Raw genomic sequence first — 20,417 nt, 5'->3', positions numbered from 1 at the left:
GCCACAGTTCTCAAAATTAAACTGTGGACAAATGAATTTAAACTCGTCATTTCACAAGTGGACATGCCAGTTAACCAGTTAACAGGTGCAACACATGAAAATGTCATGTTCACTATTCACTTTTGTTTTGGGGAAAATAGCACTTCACACTGTCTGCCTAATATCTTCTAAAATTCACGGAAGCATTGAAATATTGGCTTTAAAGTACATGCAAAATTTGATTTTGAGGTGAAATATTCCTTTAAACTAAGATGTTTAAAGTTTCTGTTTTAAATGGATTTAAAATTAAATTATACTAGCTCTTAGAGTGAAAGTGCTGATCCAGAGTTTTTTTTTTTCAGATCAATTACAATTTCAGATCAGCATGTTAAGCCTGGTCACATTATACATGAGGAAAGGCATACACTCCTTTACAGTCTGCATAGTTTTGAGTTTGTTTCTTATGTATGTGTATGCCATAACCAGAACTTGTGCAGAATGAGCTACCAATTATAGCCACAAGAGGTCTTCTTATCTGTGGAAATCTGTGTAAAATTCATAGAAACCATGATGGACTGAAACCAAATAACACTGTTTTGATGTGCTTTGCTATATAATGTGACAAGAAACCTCAATCATGGTACTAACTACTGTCTAAATATAATGGTTTCAGGGATTATAATATTTTAATTCAACATTGAACTGACTTACTTTGTTTTTGTTTTTTTCCATGTATTATTTTTTTTAATTCTATTAAAAATATAATATATAAAAGGTTGTTTATTTATTTTATTTTTTTAAGTATAACCCTCTTTTTGCGAATATATTAATCAACTTGAAAGATACTTAATTCTTTAACTGAATTAAAGGTGCTGTCTGGTTTTGGGAAATCAAATTAAAAGGTTTTTTTTATTTTTTATTCCTGATAACGATACAGGAATAAATAAAATGGGATCATAATAATTAATGATCCCATGTTATTTATTCCTGTATTGTTATATCAGACAGATTTGTGTTCTTCAACGGCATGCTTGTATGATTTTTTTTTTTTTTTTTGCCCTTGCGAATATAATACTGTGAAATACAAAACATTTTCATATTTATTCCAATATATCATCCTCATCAATAACCACATCATGGTGTATTATTTACTTTTTATTTGTTTGTAAAAATAAAAATGCGAATTATTTGGAAAGGTAGGATACTGCAGCTTTTTAATCTCCTAATCTCCTTGTCTAGTTTTATATGATTAAATTAATAAGATTTATACGAATAAATCCACACACAAAATGCAAACAAAGAAATAAATATCTAAATATGTAAGAGATCACGTCTGCCTGAATAAATATTTAAAGTCTATATTTTGACCATTTGGATAAATATAGCCTAACAAACGAAGCAAATTCTAGGACTGTTTATTTATTTATTATTTTTTTAAAACAATGCACTCTGTTAATCGTTTTATTGTAAGGTCTTGCGTCATCAATTAGAGAGCATATTTCATTATAAAGTCTCTATTATGTCCTATGACGTCACGTCCCTGAACCGCATTTTGAACAGGTGTGTTGCGCGAAGGCTACCGCAAATATTGCACGATTTTATAAAATACGATTTTAAATAGGCCTATATAATAGTTTTAGAAATGTTTCGATGTTTTGACGTTTTAACATCCCTGCAGGTAAGTTAAATATAAAGTTGTACTTAAAAAGACAATACTGACTTGAGTAGTAGTTAATTCATATAATGTTGTCGTTTGATCTCGTGGAGGCATGTCTCGTGGCTGTGCAGACATGCGTGAATCTGCGAAATGAAGAGAAAAGATCCTGCAAAAATCAGCAGCATGCTCCAACTGAGCGCGAGCCGCACGTGCACAGAGTCCTCATACTGGGTAACTGAGTTCTACACTGTTCGTGTTTTGCCATATAAACATTTGGAAAATAAATAAATCTGAAAAGAACTGTTTATTTATCAAATTCCTGAATGTAATATGCATTCCTTTTAAAACACCATTGAAATCTAGCATTGTATTTGTAGTTTCATGTCTGATTTCTGCAGTAGAAACTTTCCCCTATTTAATATTGCTGTACTGCAATGTTTTATTCCAAACATATAGGTACTCCAGAGAGCGGCAAAAGCACATTAATCAAACAGATGAAGATCATCTACAGCCATGGCTTTACAAAACAAGAACTCATCAGCTTCAAGGTGCAGCATTGACTTATTTAATTTAGTTGATATTTAGGCTATTAGCAATTTGCATTGACTGATACAGTGTCAGAACAGAGTTGGCATTCATATAGTATGTTAATATGGGTTTTTTGTCAGGGTTACTGCATTAGTTCTCAACACTACATGCAATGTTGGGGAACGTTACTTTTAAAAGAAATGCATTAGTATTGCATTCCTCCCTTTAAAAGTAATTGTTATTTTTTACATTACATTAAAAAATTACTTTTGCGTTAACTTTTCTCCCCTGGGCTGCACTTGCTAACAAAAAAATAACACTTATTTTAGCGATAATTTAAAAAAAGTCACACAAATGTGATGTTTAAATGAGTTTGTATTTCCCTGATTTCATTCATTTCTAGGAATACAGAATCTGTTTTTGAGCAATTAGGATAAGTAAATGCATGTTCACATTTAGTCTACAACTACAATAACCATGTTTACTCGGCACACACAAAGCCTCTGCGCCTTATTTCTCTCAACATGGAAACAAGAGAGGTCTCAATCAAGAAATTGGGAGACAAAGTAACTTGTATTTTGAGATTTTGTTGTGAATTTAATTATGCATTTCTAGTTGAATAAATAATCTGATTAGGTCATTTGAGTTACTTGTAATCTGTTACCCCCAACACTGCATTGAAGTTCTTTTGTTCCAAAGTATTGTAAGCATATAAGTAAAAACATACACCGCATCATTTGTTGTCTTGAAGCAGCAGATTCAAGTTTTAGCACTTAAGTATTATGTACAATACAGTACTTATAGATGCAATATGAAGATAGTTCAGTATTTCATTGTCAGGCATTTCTTTCTGTGAGAGAAAGTTATGTCAGTTAGAAAAGGTGCAGCACTGAAGAGATCAATTTTATTGGTTAAAATTATGTTTGAGCCATTATCAAGGCCTTCATCAGACAAGAACAGCAGGACCAAACAATTTTTTAAACATTCTTGTAATCAGCAACAGGTGAGAGAAAATTTAGACGGTGTCACCTCAAATTAATGAAAAAAAAAATCTAAATATTTCCATAGTAATAAATATGAGGGGTGTATCATGAAATTTATACTGTCAGGCAGCTCCCAAACTCTGGAACAATCTACCTAACACTGTTCGGGAGGCAAACACACGCTGTCAGTTTAAGTCTAGATTAAAGACACATTTCTTTATTGGAAAATAAGTGCCATGGCTTGTACGATGTGAATTATAAACGGTATTGGACTATGCTGTAAGTTACAGTGCTACAGCATTAGTGCATCACTATTAGCACACTGCATGTTTTACTATTTTCCAAATGGTTAGTCTTTAATTATTTGGTTTCTTCTAAATGTACAGCCTGCTGTGTTGGATAACCTGCTGACAAATATGAAGTTTGTGCTGCATGGTATGGGAATGCTGCGCATTAATTTGTCAAACAAAAAAAACAAGGTGAGTTATGCAGACGATCTATCCATACCTGTTCATTATGTTGTGCTTGGCAGTTCCGTTAGACCCAAATTGGGATTCATTGTGAAAAGACCTTTCTGTTTTCTGTCTCAAAACTACTACAGTTTCTCAAGTTTACAGTGGCATTAAAACTGTAACAAAAACAAACAAATTTCTGTACATGCACATGACACCAAATTGTGTCCTTTATATCTCACCTCTACACTGTATATCTACACACAAAACTTTCTAACCTCTAATATTATGCATAATATTGTGGGAAAATATTGTGTAGTTATAATATAGAATATTATAAAAACAAACAGCAATTGGCATATAGGTATATTGGCATATGTGCCGTGACCTTTGAGACTGAGCAAGAGTTTTAATACACATTATAATGTGCCCAAAACAAATTATATGGGTGAGTTGAATGTCGTGAAAGTGTTATTGAACAGCAGGGTCACAAATAAATGTGTTATTGGGGCATAAACTGTTTTAATCATGATCCAATTTAAAATTATTTTTAACCTTATGACCAGGCTATGTCCTTGATGGAAGTTTTGACCGATTCAACCACAGGTCGTTCAGATTCCTTGCTATCTTCTTACAGGCCCATGCACGTGCCATCTTGTCATGCAAGTGTTGTGTAGGAGAGGATATGGAACTGCTGCCATTTGTGGCTCATTCATTCTGCAGTCTGTGGGGGGATCTGGGCATCAGGGCGGCAGTGGCTAGAGGCCACGAGTTCCAGCTCAATGATTCTGCACTATAGTGAGTAATCGCCTCTCTGCCATTTGTGTCATTGCATAATGAAGCTATAGTTTCCTTTTAATGTCACGGTTTGCTTCCCTGAAATTTACTGACATGACTGTTTTCCACCTCATGAAAGGTATACTCCACATGAAAATGAAAATTCTTTCATCATTTACTCACTCTTATCATCCTAAATATATATGACTTTCTTATGTGGTACACATGGAGAGTTAGAAAATGGGACTCTCTGTGAGTCCATATAATGCTACTGTTTGAGTTCCTCAAAGTTGATGCTTCAAAACAAACATTATACTTCTGGCCAACGTTCAAATTAGGGTTCATGAGTTCACACTCAATATAAAGTCAGCATGTTGTGAGTCAGGCGAACATAACTTCTCACGCAAGTTAAATTAAAATATTAAAGTTGCCTCAAGTAATCACCCAATGAAGATGTTTTTGACACATGATAAATTAGCTAGTTTATTAGCTAAGCTGTATAGAATGTCAACTTTTATTTGACAGGAACATCTGTCCTGGACTGAATAATCGTGAAGTGTTTTCCTGCATCCTTATATGCCATATTAATAATTTTACATTTATTGCAGTAAAGTTCTCCCCATGGGGAGTTGTTGAAGTGTGTAATGTAATGTTTGTCCCTGGAAATAATTGTGCAGTCATTGAAAACTCTCCATGTTCCTGTAGCCATGCCCCTGTTTGTTAGTATTTGCATCATATGCAAATACAGCTCTTAGCTGGCTCATTTCAGGAACAATTGCTTGTATTGCAGGAGATTTCAATTATGTTTGGGTTTGTCAATTATTCTTATGTAACAAATGATGCTTGCGTGAGAATTTTAAATGTTGAAATAGATGAGAAGTGAAATACTACAATGAATGAGATCACACTTTGCATAGCTGTAAATTTACTTGTTGCTAAATGTATCGGTTTTAATGGCTATTTTTAGAGTCCTTGTGTTTGCTGGATGCTCCAACAATTTGCAGTATTTTACTGCATCTGTGGTCTCTCAACTTGGCCAATCACATAAATAAATCACTCTTTGATGCAAATAACTGCAGCATAGCTTTCTAGTCATTAACAGTGTGATGGTTTGTTTAGAAACTGTGCATAAAAAAATGTGCGTTTATGGAGGAACATCGACCAAAGGTACGGTAAAATAAAACAAACCTGATTCAACCATAAACTGAATGAAAGGTTATGGTGAGGTGCATGCAGCAACAGCAATCTCTGTCTCCATTGGCCATGTGTAAAATAACCATCTACTGTAATAAAAGGGTCATCGGCCATGACTTCTGCATCTTCTAAAAATGTTTAACCTAAGGGAAATTTTAACATCAGAAGTTTCTCATTTCAAATCCCTGAATGAAAGATTTATGGCTGGTAAATAATTTCATCTTGCCATTTGGAACTATTAAAATATTGAATGTAATCTTCATGTTTGACTAAGTGGCTTGTTCTTTAATTCCCCTGTTTGATATCATTTTCCAAATTGCAAATAATGTCATGAGTCACTTATGTGGTGGTAGTAAGCATAGTTTATGAATGACAGTTGCAGGATATTTAATACTGTTATGTTTAATACTGTTTATTAATTTAATAATCTTATCTTCGAGGTAACCATTGTAATTATTGTTTAGGGAAAAAATGGGCACGTTGTTTTTTGTGTGTAAAATTGAGCATTAAACTTTTTTTTTTTTTCTTTTTTTTTTCCTCTGTTTTGTATTTGCACAAATGGAGTTTTTTTGAGAACATAAGTCGCATCATCGCACCAAACTACATCCCCACTAAAACGGATGTCCTCAGAGTGCGAGTAAGGACTCGTGGTGTCATCGAAACCCAGTTCAGAGTCAACAACTCACTGTACAGGTAAAGCATAGATTTCTGTAATATTATCATAGCTAAAAGTTGTTTGTGATTCTATGTCCATATTTTCATTACTGACTGACTAAAGATGTTTAGCAGAATGTTCACCTTTCCATACAGTAAAATCACAATGACAAGGGTTTGTTAAGATTAAAAAAGGATAAAAATATTTATGTACACCTGAATTAAATTTAAATGGAAGGCAGCACACTGTAAATTTTCATTAACTTTTAAACTTAACTTACTTCAAATTAGTTTAACCAATTTTGACTTGGTCATATGAGATTCAGTTTTTTTTTTTCTTTTTTCTTATGAATAATTTGTTTACAAATACTCATTTGTTTATAGGCTATATGATGTGGGTGGTCATTGTTCAGAAAGAAAGAAGTGGTACAGTTATTTTGACAATGTCCAGGCAGTGCTGTTTATGGTGCCTCTTAGTGGGTATGATCAAAACCTTGATGAAAATCATTCCAAGGTGAGTATAGCATATTTGATTTTAGAGACCTTGTCATATTGCAGGATCTTTCTAACTCTAGAATGCTGTCCTATTTGGTCAAAACCCAGATGATTTAGTTGGATCTTATATTATTGTCAGAAAAGTTTGTGTCTGTCAAAACAGGCTTTAGTTAAGATCTGACAAATTAAAAGCATGTAGATCGTAAAGTACACTATGCAAGCTTAGACACTGAAGACATCTTGAGCTCTTGCAAAGAGTAAGAATCTGCTAACCGCATAATTGTATGTATGGATTTGGTCTATGCCCTGTGATGTTTTGCATGAACTATGTGAGTTACATTTCGTTAAACCGTTTCATTAAACAATCTGCGAAAGTTTCGCTCTATGAATACAATAATGAACATTTTCAAAAACTAGGTGACATTCTACTCGCCCTTCAACCATCGAAGGTTAATCGGAAAGTTTAAAAAGTGCAAAAAGAGGAAAAAATGAAGTGGATTGAAAATAGCTCCTACCATAGATATTCCTTGTATAACATGTCACACTCCAATACCAAGGATTACAAAATGTAACTTTTTTTTTTTTTTTTTTTTTTTTTATTAATTTATTTATTTTTTAAACCACAGAACCGTCTCCATGAAAGCCTGGAGTACTTCAGGTCCACATGTAACAGTGTGTTTTTCAGAGGAGCTTCTCTGGTGAGCTGGGTTTGTTTCATGTCTGTCAGTAAAATTGGTGTAATCTGACATTAGGGCTTTCACACTATTTAATTGTTATTGTCATCTTTGATCTGAACTGGGGTAAAAAAACAAAAAAGATGTTGTCTGCAAAAAATATGATGATGATGATTATTTATACTATTACGATGTATTGTATGTATATGTACGATGCTTGATTTGTATTTGTGCTCCTTTTTATGTGCTCCTTTCCATTGAAAGAATCAGTTTCATAAACCCCACAGTTTAATAACCGCACATAATTGTCTGTACTCATTGAGATTGTGTGTACACCTAACCTGCTTCATTACAACAAGTGCTGACCTCTCTTTACATCCATTATTCTGTACCACTTCAGTTATGCATTTCCATATGATAGTCTTTGTCCATTAGGTAATGGTCCTATTAAGAATGGTCATACAATAATTTTCAGAGTATACAGGTACATCTCAAAAAATTAGAATATCATGAAAAAGGTCAATATTTTGTCACTAATTTCAGAAAGTGAAACCCATATATTATATAGATTCTTTACACATAGTGAAATATTTCAAGCTTTTATTTCTTGAAATTGATGATTGTGGCTCACAGATAATGAAAACCCAAAATTCAGTGTCTCAGAAAATTATAATATTACATAGGCTCAATAAAAAAGGATGTTTTAAACGGAAATGTCAAGCTTCTGAAAAGTGTTCATTTCTGTGCACTCAATACTTGGTTGGGCCTCCTTTTGCAGGAATTACTGCATCAATGCGGCATGACATGGAGGCAATCAGCCTGTGGCACTGCTCAAGTGTAATGGAAGCCCAGGTTGCTTTGATAGCGGCCTTCAGGTCATCTGCATTGTTGGGTCTGGTGTCTCTCATCTTCCTCTTGACAATACCCCATAGATTCTCTATGGTGTTCAGGTCAGGTGAGTTTGCTGGCCAATCAAGCACAGTAACACCATGCTCAGTGAACCAGCTTTTTGTACCTTTTGGCAGTGTAGGCAGGTGCCAAGTTCTGCTGGAAAATGAAATCAGCATCTCCATAAAGCTTGTCAGCAGAAGAGGAAGCATGAAGTGCTCCAAAATTTCCTGGTAGATTGCGGTGTTGACTGTGGACTTCAGAAAACACAGTGGACCAACACCAGCAGATGACATGGCAGCCCAAATCATCACTGACTGTGGAAACTTCACTGGACTTTAAGCAACATGGATTCTGTGACTCTCCACTCTTCCTCCAGACTCTGGGACCTTGATTTCCAAATGAGATGCAAAACTTTCATCTGAAAAAAGCACTTTGGACCACTGAGCAACAGTCCAGTTCTTTTTCTCTTTAGCCCTGGTTAGATGCTTCTGACGTTGTTTCTGGTTCAGAAGTCGCTTGGTAGCCCTTTTCCTGAAGACGTATGAGCGTGGTGACTCTAGATACACTGACTCCAGCTTCAGTCCACTCCTTGTGAAGCTCTCCCAAGTGTTTGAATCCGCTTTGCTTGACAATATTCTCAAGCTTGCGGTCATCCCTATTGCTTGTGCACATTTTCCTACCCAATTTCTTCATTCCAGTCAACTGACCCTCTGTGACTTACCCTCTTTGTGGAGGGCATCAATGTTCATCTTCTGGATCATTGCCAAGTCAGCAGTCTTCCCCATTATTGTGGTTTCAAAGAACAAGAGATACCCGGAATTTATACTGTAGGGATGGCCATTAATTGAAACTAATATGTAAATATTCTAATATTTTGAGATACTGATTGAGTTTTGTGAGCTGTAAGCTCTAATCAAAATTAAAACAAAACTTTTGAAGTGTTTTACTTGTAATGAATCTAAAATATTTCACTTTTTGAAAAGTTACAAGAAAAAATTAACTTTCACGATATTCAAATTTTTTGATGTACCTGTATACTAATTAATATAACAAACACTTTATTCTGCAATAGACAAACAATAGGGATGAATGAATTGAAAGGACTGAATGGCTTCAGATGTTTTTAATTTTCTTTAACTTTGAATTCAATTTTCAGGTTTTATTTATGAACAAAATTGATCTGTTTGCTGAGAAAATACTGTATTCTGGGAGACACCTGCGACTTTATCAGCCGGACTTCAAAGGTACTACACTTTTTTTTTTTTTCTTTTTTTTTTTTTTTTTTTAAACACAGTCCTTTTATTTCTGTGGAGCATAATTCTACTTTACAGGGTTTATTAATAAGCTTTTTGAAGTTACAAAATATTCAATTAATGACCATAGATGTTGTTTGCTTCTCTCTCTCTCTCTCTCTGTTGATTTGTTGCCCTTCCATGTCTAGTTGACCCTTTGCAGAGGCTGCAGATACTAATAATCCATCTTCTCTGGATACCTCCCGTCACTCTTATAAAGGCCAATTCACACCGTTTGTTGGAGTTTTGATGGCGTTTGTCTGTGTGGTGTGAATTGGCCTTAAGAGCCCTAGGAACAATGTTTAAGCATTGTTGCATAATGTCTGTGCAGTTCCGTTTTTTTTTTTTTTTTACATATCCAGACACACAGGACTGTTTTAGACTGGTATTAGAGTATAGTAGCTTAGCTTATAGCTAAGGTAGGAATGAGTTTTTTTTTTTTTTTTTTTTTTTTTTTTAAGGCAGGGTTTAGCAAATTAAATTGTAAAGTAAATTGTTCCTTATTTCAAACTCTGCATGATACATGTGTATACAGCATACTGTATGTAATAGTATAAAAAATGCACAAGGACATCATTGTCTTTTTAACTTTTGGAATGATATTTGGTAAGTGATATTAAGGAATTGATTAATGTGTTTGTGTTGGGATGCAGGGTCTGACCGTGATGTGAGTTGTGCTGCTCAATATGTGACTGACCAGTTTTTGGCATGTGCTACCACCTCAGGCAAGATGGTGTACTCTCACTTCACCAATGCCACAGACCCCTCCAGCGTACGTGACGCCTTCCAGCTCACCATGAGCACTATTGTTAAACATAACCTTCAAACAGTCTCACTTCTCTAATTTATTTGTTATATTCCTGTTTTTATTTTTGTCTGCTGTGTGTACATTTTTAACAAAATTGCTTATTTTTAACACATCATGAAATCCATATAAATGCAATACATTTTTTATATTTTAATTACGGGCATCTTTGAGTTGTTACTTGCTTAGTTAATTGACTTAATTGTGGGATCATTAAAGTGTTGTTGTAAATAAATGGGCTGAATTATATTTAGCTGGATGTTTTGCTTTGTACTATAACATGTCTATGTAAAAAGTGGATCTGGTCAAGTTGCTGAATGACACTGAAGTCCTTATATTAGATCATATCTGGGGCATTTACTTGAAATAACTTGATCGGTTTGAAAACAAAATTGTGTGATCAAAACGAACAAAATACTGGTACTTTGTAGGTGTCGTCATTAATGGAACATGTTCATAGATGGTGTAAGAAATTATATCTGCGACCACTCCTGTGGACACCTGTATGTGAATAAATTCATGCTTCCACTAAAATCCACTGCCACATTAATAGCCACATAAAAGTAACTAAAAAATACATTACAGTTTTGATGTGAATTTAATGAATGACATTCAAACATTTTATTCCACATTACTGCAATATTAAGAGTGCACTTGTTCAGACCTTACAAATACTGTATGTATACTGTAGTTCAGATTGACTGAAAGGTACTGTCCATTCTCAGCTGCTGAGACAGATTCTTGAGTCCAGACTGAAGATCACACTGGCCCCACACTTAAACAAGCTACTGTCCTGAAGAAACTCACAGCTTTGCAGGTCTGGAAAGACATTCTTTACACAAATAGGCTACAGAGAGAGAGAGAGAGAGGGAAAAAATAATAATCATAAAGTATGATAATTGTGTTGTAATACAATGTATGCTTTGATATTGTAATCTTAGTTTGGAAGAAGCTGTGGTAGGATCAGAATAGTTTAAGGTTTGTTTTGAAAAAGCTGAAAATCAACTTAACTTAGAATATGAATAATATGACATTTTGAGTCTTTATGAATAGCTAGAAAGAGAGACACCAATAAGTTGTTGTAGCAATCTTACCATGTTTTTGAGGAAGTTGCGTGGGAAATGTGTTTCTGGCAGGGCACTGATGTCTGTCAGTGGATCGATGGCCTCTAGTTCTGGTTCTGACCTCCTGATCCCAGGCAGGAGTCCTGAAGCTCTGCCCACGGGGTAGTAACTCGGTCTCGCCGCTTGTTTATACCAGGCATCCACTGAACGACAAACTGCTAGTAAAGAAACGAGCAGAAGCAGTGTGAGTCTTTCAGATCTCTTCATAGCTGCTGATGTTGTTCCCTGAAGCTCTTCGGGCTCTGCTGTCTTCATTACATTTACATTTATTCATTAAATTTAAATGACGCTTTTATCCAAAGCGACATACAATTGCTATATATGTCAGAGGTCGCACGCCTCTGGAGCAACTAGGGGTTAAGTGTCTTGCTCAGGGACACATTGGTGTCTCACAGTGGATTCGAACCCGGGTCTCTCACACCAAAGGCATGTGTCTTATCCACTGCGCCATCACCACCAGTTACGCTTTCTACATTTTAAAAGAAACAAGTAGGTTACTGTAGAGCCAGGGTTATTATAGTTAACGAAAATTCAATTATACAAAAATGTCGTTACTTGAAATAAATGTTTACTGAAACAAAAATATGAAAAATAAAATATGAAAACCATTTTAAGCTAGTTGACAAGGCAACAGTTCTCATTTTCCTTTAGTTCGACTTGATATACAAATAAATGAAACAAAACTTAAAATTAAAGACATATTTTAAAATAACCCAAACTAATAAAAATGCTAAAAACACACAACACAATTACAACTGTAGGCCTAACTAAAATTAAAATGAAAGAAGAAAATATAAAACAAAATCTATTTCAAAGCAAAACTATAATAGACTAGTATCCCGATGATAGCTATTAAAATAACAGTTGTAGAGGATAACCTTATTCATGCCAGCTGATTTATCCCTCTTATTTATCCGAATTGTCTACTATCTACTCCTAGCAAATGACTAAAATTGCTGTTAGGTTACTATGAGTCTCATACAAAATTTTATCCGGTTAGCCATTAATATAAATGTAAATGTTATCCAAAGATTAGATATAGCCTACTACTTCTGCCTTTTTGTGTAGGATATAGGCCTATAGGCTACATCCTATGAACAAACTTCTAAAAATGTAATAATCTCATGTTAAATAAACTATAAGGATAAACAATTCAGTATTCAAAATGGCTTGGCATAAACGTTTAATTTGAATACTTTCTGCAAGAAAAAAAAATGCATAAAAAGGTGCATTGATGTACACATCCGATATTTGAATCTTTCTCACCATTACAGGTGTAGCAACGCTAACTGGTGGCTAAATTTAACAGTGCGCTTCATCCGTATTAACAAAAAGTAAAATATTTAAGTGGTTAACATCTTGATGGTATGGTATACCAGTGTTTTGTCCACTGAATGATGTTGTTGTACGAAGTCAAATATACGAGGGATAAGTACAGCTCATGTGTGTGCCCATATTTCTATGTGTGTGTAAATAGTCTTTTTTTCTTTTTCTTGCCATTAATATGAGCACTATGTTGTGGAATTGGCCTTTCTTTTTATTCTATATATTTTAGTGGAAAAAACAGGCATTATGAAATAATAATATAAATAATAACATAACATTTTTTTTCATTTTGAAACATAAAACTGAATTTTTTTGCCGCCTAGCTTCTCTCTTCTTATCCTTGTTAGCATTTTGCACAAATTACGTAAAATCTTCAGGTAGCCTCTGATGTACATAATATGTAAGCAATGAGAAACAAGCTTTTTAAGTACAATTATTATTTTGAGTCCTTTACTTAGTTCTAATCCTTGTTTTTGAATTCCTCTTCCCAGACTGGTAACCTTGAGGATGAGATAGCAGAACCTGACCTGAGAAGTCACGCTCTACACACTGTTGCCATGAGTCAGTCAGTGCGTCAGCCATTTCACAAGCTCCAGGAATTGGATAAAGTCCATATAAGATAGCTACAAAGTGGAAACTGCTAAAAAAAAAAAATCCTGAAATTGTTAATTGGGCACCAGTATCACCTATCGAAACTCCATTGTAGCATTGTCATCTTTTCTCTTTTCTCAAATCTCTTTCTTCTCTCTTTCCTTTTGGCTTTTACAGAGGAAAAAAGTTTGTCAGCCCTGCATTTAGCATTGATTTCTGCGTCAGCTGGTCATAATATTTTATCTTATCTTCAGCTAAGGCAAAACAGTAACAAACACATAACAAACAACTAGAAGTCAGGAAGTCACTGCTGTCCAAAAAACAAACAAATAAGTTTGCAAAATAGCACGTGGATGTTCTGGAGAAATACTGGCCAAATATTATATATACATCACAGCTTTGGGTTGTTTTACTCCCTGAGTGTTTGGACAGCTTTCTATCATCGATTTAAAAGTTAATTTCCAGGTTTATCAGAGCGTTTTGCTGGAAAATATACAATAGCAGCCCTAAATACAGGAGTAAATCAATGACAGGAAGATTCCAATTTTCTCATCTCCTGACTGATGTCAAGTCACCAAAACTGCTTTATTGAACAAAATCCAATATAGTATTTGATAATACACCAGTCTGTCAAACGTCACTTCTGTAGTGCAACTGGTGCTTTGTTCCTTGGGTGAACTGAGCTCCCAAGCACAACTCAACAGTGCTAAACATTTTGGAGTTGACCTGGTGATCTTTTCAAGAAGTCCACTATCATAAATGTCACTATAAGCCTTCTAAGTGAAGCACAGGCCCTGAAGGCATCAAAGGAATGAAACGCTTCACATTAATCTAGAAGTCACATGAAAAAGCATGTACATATTTGTGATACTTAGGACCAAATAAAATGGCTGTCAATAAATCTTTTCTGATATATTGATTGTAGAAGACACACCTTTAAAGGGATCTCAGTTTCTAAAGGAATTCCATCTGTAAGACAAGTTGTTTGGCTTATGAAGTAACAAGTGCTATGAAGTCAGATTTATAGTTAGTGACCAGCAGCACAGTTTGCAACAATGCAAATAAATTGCTACAAGCAGGGGGCAGAATGAGCATTGAGAGCAGTGAAAGCATCTTGTAAAAAAAAAAAAAAAAAATCACAGTTTATGGAAGAAGGGTCAAAACGGGCACATATGAATTACAGAGCCTCAAGGCATGTGCTGACAGAAGAAATATGAATATGTGATAATGATTAAGCCCTACTTTCCTTTAGCTACATCAAAAGTGCCATTAAGTTATTCTATTAATCGCATAGCCTATATTCTGCTAAAGTTTGTATTATTGTACATTGTGTTATATTAGACATTAATGTTTGTTTTAGTTCTTTCAATTCAGGAAGCTGAGGAATTCAGCTATCACCACAATAACTTTGACCTTTCTGTAGTAAATGCTGATGCTGCCACACCTGAAAGCAGGACATGTTTGTGTCTTTAAAGTAGGCTACAAAGAAACAAATGCAGAATATTTCAGTCAGAATGTATTTCACTGCAGAATATAGTTCAAGGGTTTCTCCTATTTGAAAGTTTACTTATACTTCATACTTGTCAAATATGTGGAGAAAAAAAAACATATTTCCTACATTTAATGTTCTGTGACTAGAATTAAAAATAACTGAGGGCGTGTGGGGATATTTTCTTAAAGAAGTGTACAGTAAAACCCTTCTGAATAAACATTTATAAAATATTATGACATAAAACAATGATAAGCAAGAAACTGGCATTTTAGCAGACAATTTAATGCAAGTACTTCCCATTGTGTTATTGGCTTGTAGTTTCGTATTAATGGATACACATGAAAATCACGCCCATTTTTCAGGAAACGAAACTTCAGAGATCTATGTTAAGCTCCCTCTGCTCTTCCTCAGCAGCTACTTTCATGGTTTGTGTGGAGCATACGAACGTGATCAGATCTGACTGAGGGTCAAATACACGATGGTATGCCACGGTGACTTTGAAAACGCACACCTGCTCTAGGTAAGACGCAAATTCCTTCATAATGTGTGTCAGTTTAGCTTTAGCATGTCACATGAGGAAAAGACCAGACTGCGAGTTCGTCTTGATAGGCCGTTTATATCATCTATCAGATCATCTACGTTATACAGCTAAAATAACAGTCGCACAGACTCTTTATTCTTTTAATAAGTAAACTTGTCTGAGCATAATTATTGTTAGCTTGGTTGTCAACGTCAGTATTGCGTAGTCGTGTTTGTATCGGGCAGTTGTGCAATTTTACTGATAAAATATGTGCTTATTATGCACAGATCGTAAAGTTAAGTTGTCGATATATGTCAGACGCATACGTTTTGTTTGTTTAATTGATTAAAGGATGGTTGTGAAATAAATACAGGTTCGCCATTCAGACACGTCATAGGCTGCCGTTTTCAGTAATATCTTATAATGAAAGGAGCAGCTTATCGTTTGTAGACAATATATATATTTATACGCATATACCCGTATGCGATTGGTGATTACAATCGTAATATCTATATATTATGGTTTCATTTTGTGGCGGGTTTCTTCTTGCTCGCATTACTTTTAATTTCCAGTGCGACAGCGGCCTCTATTGGGGGATTTGGCAACATGTAGAGGAGGGCCGACCGAAAAAATGCACGAATTCGTATGTTTTTACATTTGCTAGTTTATTAACTAATTTCTGTATTAATTTAGGTGAAATTTCTGTATTGTCTATTCGTTTATATTTGTATTAATGCATGTAGTTTTATTTGTTCTCTTGATTATTTTTATTTTGCGAAAGAGGGGAATTTCAACAGAAGTCCTGAAAGACAGTCATTTACAGTGAATTCACCATCGTGAAGGAATGTACAGTAAAGTGGAGGAAAACTGGAGTGGCTTGTTGCTTTTATAAAATAGTATCAACACATAATATAATAAAACACTGCAGTGTTCAATAAATTTTAATAATCACAATTTATATACATTTTTCCACCACGTGATGAAGCTGTTGGCTTTTAAGGTTTGGCAAGCAACATATAATAAAAATCCTAAGAAAGTTCAGGTCAGTGAATGTCATGTATGTACATATCACAATGGCTTCCTGATAGAGAGTATAGAATGTTTGTAGAATGCTTAGCCAAAGTTATTTAGAATAATGGTCATGTAATGTTGAAAAAAAAAAAAAAACATAAAATGAATAATAAAAAGATGTGCATTATTTCAAGGTCATATGACATATTTAATATCTAATATATTAATCCAAGTTTTCCATGTGAGCTCCATTATACAGATTAAAGTTTAGATTGAATCACAAGATGCTCTTTGGAACATTCTTAAATAATTCTAGAGAACATGGTTATCAGGTTGTTCATGTCAGTTCCAAGCCATTCTCAAATTCATAGTATTTTTATTTATTTTTTGTCTTCATTTATGTTTTATTTATACATTACAACTTTTGACGAATTATTATTTTGCGTTAAATTAGAAAAATGCAGAATAGAAACATTTTACCTAGTGACTTTCTGGCATTTGAACTCAATTGTGTGTAGTAGGCATTTATTGGAGTGTGCCTTAAATATTTATTTAAATGTGGATCTGCACTTAGAGATGAAGTGTGGGGCTGTTTTCATTTAGATGAATTGTGGGCATTCACATGATTCCCACAGTCTGTGTTTACTAAATTCACTTTCTAGATGGTGAACTTTGGCTTATATGCAAATGGAAATTGAAAGCAATATGGAGTTTTTAGAAGTCATGTGACCACTTGTGTGTTATCATTATATTGTGAAATAGTGGGTAAGACCCCTTTCCTCATACTTGTGCTCTTTGCAGACATTACCAAAGAATGAAGTGTCCTGAGTGCAGTCATGTGTCTTTGGAAAAGGCACCAAACTTCTGCAGTCTGTGTGGCTGTAAGATGACATCTCAGTCAAATGAGACAGCAGCAGGTGGGTGCTTGAGTCTTTATAGATCTTACCATTTTTTGTTCTGTAATTTCATTTGTTACTTAATATTATTTATTTCCTTATTCTGAATGCTTATTTGTGCATATTTTTATTCATACATTTTGTTTATTTCCATTAAAGTATCACTTAATTATAAAGATATGATTTATGATTATAAAAAGACATTTACTTTGACATTAAGACAGGTCATTTAACGTGTGTATAAATGGCATCTAACAATATGCTGTGTGGTTAGGAGTTTTTTTTCCATATACTTAACTATGTGGCATTCACTATATAGTGAATGAGTGAGCAGTTTCGGACACAGTTCCTCATTCTTTTGTCATAGTGCTGACTGCTTAAGGTCAACATCAAATCAAAATACATGTTTTTGGTCTTATTGTGTGTGATTCATTAATACAAATTATTCCAAAAAAAAAAAATTCTCCACCTCCAAAGCAACTTTCTTTTTAGCTGATGTCACAAATGCATCTTACTTTCCAACTCCAACCGCCTGTCATATATGATGGGTTTAACTAATTTTGTCCAATTTAGAAAGTCTTGATATGTGCACACTGCACAGACTGTAAAAGACAGACTTAATTTTCTTTCTGTGGACCACAGAAGGAATTTAAAGTCTATTTCAGTAGTTTTTGCCCATACAATGAAAGTAAAAGAATGTTTCAAGCTCCAAAAATGCATAAAGAGAGCCTGAAATTAATACATACAACTAATAACCTTATTGGTTCTTGTATGGCCTGACTGTCATGATATTGTAAGACAAATATAAACTAAATGTTATGCTATTGATGTGACATCATATCACATTTTATATGTGCTCCATATACATCTATATGGTTGACCAATATTTATCTACTTAAATATTGCTCTGTTCATCATACAAATTGATCATATTTCAAATTGAGTAATTTTAATTACTTTTATGCTTATGTCCTTTTTGCGTACGTGTGCTTTGAGTTGTTCCTATATTTTTTCTTAAATTTAGAATTTAAGCTTAGTGAATGAGACCCAGTGTGTGTTTGCTGTGACCTTTTGTTTTTTTGTTTATCAGACAAGCCACAAGACAAGTTTCAAACCTCCTCAAACATTCCACACAGTACCGATGCAGAAATTACTGATATCGGATGTGAATCAGAAGCATTGGATAACCAGAATTCCAATGTATCCCCAAAACGACCAAATAAGGATATAATCCCTACCCCAAAGAAAAAGGTGCTGGATGTGAAAATTAATTCTAACAATGAAATAGTCCTGTATTTTTTTTTTTTTTTTTTTTTTTAATGTGTAATACTTATAAAATTCTGTTGTAATTTATAATGCAAATTCTATTTTTCATCATGCATCTACAGAAAAGAAAGAAGAAGAAGAAAAAAGCTGGTTTTGCAGAGGGCCCTTCGTCTCTGACCTCAGATCTCTCTGATATATCGCTGACTGAAAGAGAGAATAAAATGGAGGAAGACCAATCTTCTGACAGTGATGGCTCTTACTGCAATGTAGATGAAATACCTAAACCAGCTAAATCATCCTCTCATCTGAGCCCACCAGAAACTGAAAGTGCTGAGCTGAAACAACATGCTGTCTCTGCTTTAGCCATAGATGCTGCTGTAGGTCAGTCTGATGAGCCACCTAATAGTAGCAAGGAGAGTTGTGTAGCACCTGAAATGACAGAAACATCTAAGTTACAATTGACCCAAGAGCTGATCAGCGTTAGCACTGACAAAGCTTCTCCAGCAGTGACCTTGGGTGCAAATCAGAAAGCTGAAGAAGACAAAGTTAAATCTAAGAATAAAGTACAAAAGAGTGTGTCCAAAATAAAACAATCTAATCTAGATGGAGATGGTGATATGGACCAGAATGCAAACATAAAGAGCAGCACAGGAACTCAAAGGGAGACAGATGATCAGGATGTGGGGGCACAGAACAACCACAGCTCCAGTGGAGATTTACCAGCGAAGGTTGAGCAGAGTCAGAAGCAGCAGTCTGCTAATGCAGACCAGAAGAATACAGCATCTGAGAAACAAAATAAAAGTGAGGAAGCAGAAACCAGTGAAGGCATACTGCATGTCTCATCTCCTAAAACAAAGTATGCAAATCTTTTTATGTATTTTGATAAATGCTTCTTGTTTTTTAAACCATGTTTCTCATGTCATTTTAATTGAAATGTCAATACATACTTTAACTTTACAGAAATCAGAATCAGGACCCACTGATTTCATCACAGGACATGGTGTTTGGCCCACAGAATAAATCTAAGGTAAACAAAAATGAAATATATTTATATAGAAATGATAAATGAAATTATTGTTTTATAAAGTGAATCAAATAATGCACTTTACCTACGGTGTAAATTTGGGAGCTGGAATTAGACGGAGCAAAATTTTAGGGCAGACAGACATGTTTTACTAGCTAATGCTAACCATCTCAGATAGCCCATAGTTGATTGGTTTACTGGACCAATATGTTGGTCTGTTATCGGAAATTCCAAACATGGAGTTACTGTATATGATCAGCATTTCTTTTCATGTTTATTTAGAAGAATCACGGACCCAGTGGCGATTCTTCAGTGAAGGTTGAGCAGAGTAAGAAGCAGCAGTCTGCTCCTGCAGACCAGAAGAATACAGCATCTGAGAAACAAAAAAGTGGGGAAACTAAAACCAGTAAAGGCATTCAGCATGTCTCATCTCCTAAAACAAAAAAGTATTTATTTTATGTATTTTTTTATGTATTATGATAAATGCTTTTTCTTTTTTTTCTTTTTTTTACTACGATTCTAATGTCATTTTAACTGAAATGACAATACATACTTCATCTTCACAGAAATCAGAATCAGGAACCACAGAATTCATCACAGGACATGGCATTTAGCCAACAGAATAAATCTAAGGTAAGCAAAAATGAAATACAAATGATACAATACAAATGATAAATTAATGTTAATAAATTGAAACGAATAATAAATCTTACCTATTTGTAAATTTGGAAGCTGTCATTAGAGGGAACTAAAGCTTAAGCTAGTCAGACATGTTTTATTATCTAG

At 34.4% G+C, this 20,417-nt stretch overlaps 2 protein-coding genes across 4 annotated transcripts in view; both read left to right on the top strand.

The window, feature by feature from the left end:
• Positions 1-1,722: 1,722 nt before the first annotated feature.
• On the top strand, positions 1,723-10,420 carry LOC306858235 (guanine nucleotide-binding protein G(o) subunit alpha-like; the record flags this gene model as incomplete). Its single annotated transcript, XM_079398666.1, has 9 exons — positions 1,723-1,867; positions 2,093-2,184; positions 3,534-3,626; positions 4,237-4,397; positions 6,135-6,263; positions 6,609-6,738; positions 7,346-7,417; positions 9,441-9,528; positions 10,230-10,420. The coding sequence occupies 9 exons, from the start codon at positions 1,723-1,725 to the stop codon at positions 10,418-10,420; spliced, it is 1,101 nt and encodes a 366-aa protein (XP_079254792.1).
• Positions 10,421-15,245: 4,825 nt separating this feature from the next.
• Positions 15,246-20,417, top strand: part of LOC306846013 (E3 ubiquitin-protein ligase rnf213-alpha-like) — a 58,351-nt gene continuing 53,179 nt past the window's right edge. For all 3 annotated transcript variants that reach the window (XM_079379070.1, XM_079379069.1, XM_079379068.1), the window contains exons 1-7: positions 15,246-15,434; positions 17,247-17,362; positions 18,432-18,592; positions 18,730-19,463; positions 19,568-19,634; positions 19,914-20,077; positions 20,198-20,264. In XM_079379070.1, coding sequence (XP_079235196.1) covers positions 17,260-17,362; positions 18,432-18,592; positions 18,730-19,463; positions 19,568-19,634; positions 19,914-20,077; positions 20,198-20,264 — 1,296 coding nt within the window. In that variant the 5' untranslated portion in view covers positions 15,246-15,434; positions 17,247-17,259. The remainder of the gene's footprint in view (positions 15,435-17,246; positions 17,363-18,431; positions 18,593-18,729; positions 19,464-19,567; positions 19,635-19,913; positions 20,078-20,197; positions 20,265-20,417) is intronic.

This window comes from Barbus barbus (assembly GCF_936440315.1).
Source record: "Barbus barbus genome assembly, chromosome: 3".
Lineage (NCBI taxonomy): Eukaryota > Metazoa > Chordata > Actinopteri > Cypriniformes > Cyprinidae > Barbus > Barbus barbus.
Note: the sequence above shows the minus strand (reverse complement) of the source record. Positions and strands in the feature narration are given on the sequence as shown.